The sequence below is a fragment of the Olea europaea genome, unplaced genomic scaffold, assembly GCF_002742605.1.
Source record: "Olea europaea var. sylvestris unplaced genomic scaffold, O_europaea_v1 scaffold8061, whole genome shotgun sequence".
NCBI lineage: Eukaryota > Viridiplantae > Streptophyta > Magnoliopsida > Lamiales > Oleaceae > Olea > Olea europaea.
The window spans coordinates 5,059-7,180 of NW_019266498.1; the positions used below are offsets into that span (position 1 = coordinate 5,059).

General features: G+C 38.3%; 1 protein-coding gene across 1 annotated transcript; it reads right to left on the minus strand.

Annotated features, from left to right (window-relative positions):
• Positions 1–547: 547 nt before the first annotated feature.
• Positions 548–1,739, minus strand: LOC111391577 (the record flags this gene model as incomplete). The annotated part of the gene is made up of 4 exons (XM_023016817.1): positions 548–757; positions 858–1,022; positions 1,168–1,383; positions 1,572–1,739. Coding segments are annotated over 4 exons (759 nt in total), but the record flags the coding sequence as incomplete, so codon positions are not given.
• Between the last annotated feature and the right edge of the window lie 383 nt (positions 1,740–2,122).

The window sequence follows — 2,122 nt, forward strand, 5'->3', positions numbered from 1 at the left end:
ATGTGAAACCAAAGGGGCCCCAACAGGATGGTAGAACCTCCCAATGCTACCATCTTCAAATCTCTTGTGCAGAAGGCGTGACAAAACCTCTTCCATAATGATGAACAAGTAAGGGAACAAAGGGTCACCTTGGTCCTCTACTTGATTGGAAGAAACCTTTATAAGTCCCATTCATCATTATAGAAAAGCAAGGAATTGTGAAACACTTCGCCACCAAATCACGAAACTTTCTAGAGAAGCCAAATCCATCAAGCACATGCAGCAAAAACCTCCAAACTACCTTATCATAAGCCTTTGCCATGTTAATTTTTAGCACAACGTTACCACCTCTGGTCTTTCTATTCAAAGAGTGGACCATTTATTGGGTAAGGGTGATATTCTCGAAATTACTTCTCTCTGGAATGAATGCGCCCTGTTCAGGAGAGAATCTTTGGTAGCAGTCTTGTTAATCGTTTGACAAGGATCTTTGAAAAGGCTTTGTAAAGTAATGAGCATAGATTGATAGGTCTGAACTTGTCAAAACTTCCAGGTTGATCCACTTTAGGAATTAGGACAATGAAAGAGGAGTTGTAAAATAGGGATAGGGGCTGTCCCTGGAAAATTCTCTCCCTGCCTCCACCATGTCCACCTTTACTAAGTCCCAACACGATGTATAAAAGCCAGCGCCAAATCCATTTGGCCCAGGACTACTCTTTGATGGTATGGAAAAAATTGCATCTTTCACCTCTTTTTCCGTTGGTTCCACTACTCTCCTCCACTGTTACAACTTCAAAAGTTAATGAGGACAAGTCTCCTTGCTCCGTAGGCCCATTGTCACTCAAAATTTGTTTAAAATAGTTAACAACACTATTGTGAACCTCTTTTGGTGAAGCCAACACTGTTCCATCAGGCAATTGCATGGAAGAGATCTGTGAAGTCCTTTTCTGTTGATTAACAACTGAGTGAAAGAATTTTAAATTTTGATCTCCATCTATAAGCCATTTCTTCTTTGCTTGTGCTGCTAGTCTCAGTTTTTCCCTTTTCTCCCAAAGCATCACAAAGAGTTTAGAACTTAACGCCTTTTTTTTTTTTTTTTTTTTTGCCATTTCGCTTTTCTTGTTTGTTTGGGTTTGTAACTATGTGACTAATCGAAGTGCAAGGGCAATCTGATGAAGTATGTAGCTCGACCTTAGTGGTAAGAAACTTAGCCTCTAAATCCAGAACAAAGCGACTTTGCCACTGCTTTTCTAGCATCTCAACTTTTTCTTCCAGCTCTTTAATGTGATAAGTAACATGTCCAAAGACTTGTTTATTCCAAGATTGCAAGGCGAGCACTGTTTTTCCTTTTTTTTCCCTCAATTTAGCAGCCAACTTCCGAAGTCCTACCTTGTGCTTCGGCTCTTTCTAAACGGTAGTGACCAGTTGTGTGAAAGTGTTATGTGTTTTCCACATATTCTGAAATCTAAAAGGTAATGGACCATACCTAAAGAAGGCCTTGTGAAATGAATTAACATAGGGCAGTGATCAGAGCTTTTCCTAGCTAGAAACTCCATTTTACATTAATAGTGTTCATTAAAGAAAGCCGAGTTCACCACCACCCTATCTAGCTTTGCCCAACTCCAAGCTTGACCAATTCGACCATTACACCAAGACATATGTCTACCATGTTCTCTCATCTCCACTAGACCACAATTGTCCGGACAAGCATTAAATTCCCCCATCACTGACAAAGGTCTTGGATGTCTCCCAATTCTTTCCCCCTATATTGCAATACATTGCGACTAGATAATAAATTTGGTTAAATGTTGCGATAGCATTTAACTATATCTAAACATGATAATTAATCATCATGATGGCAAGTAATATTACTGTAAAGAATAAAAATAGAGTGGTTTACTAATCACACATTTATTCCGCTGCACCAAAATTTTTGATAAGAAATTTCCTTCAAGTTTGCTCACGGATTTGTACTAATGGAAATTGAACTTTTCACTTTTGTGTGATCTTGACCATCGAACTTTAGTTTGTTTCTGACTCATCATTGAACTTCATAGAATATTTAATTCAAGTCATTAACTCGTTAAAATCTATTTTTTAAGTGAACATTCTTTGTCTTTTTGTGCCAACTTGAAGGATTCAATTG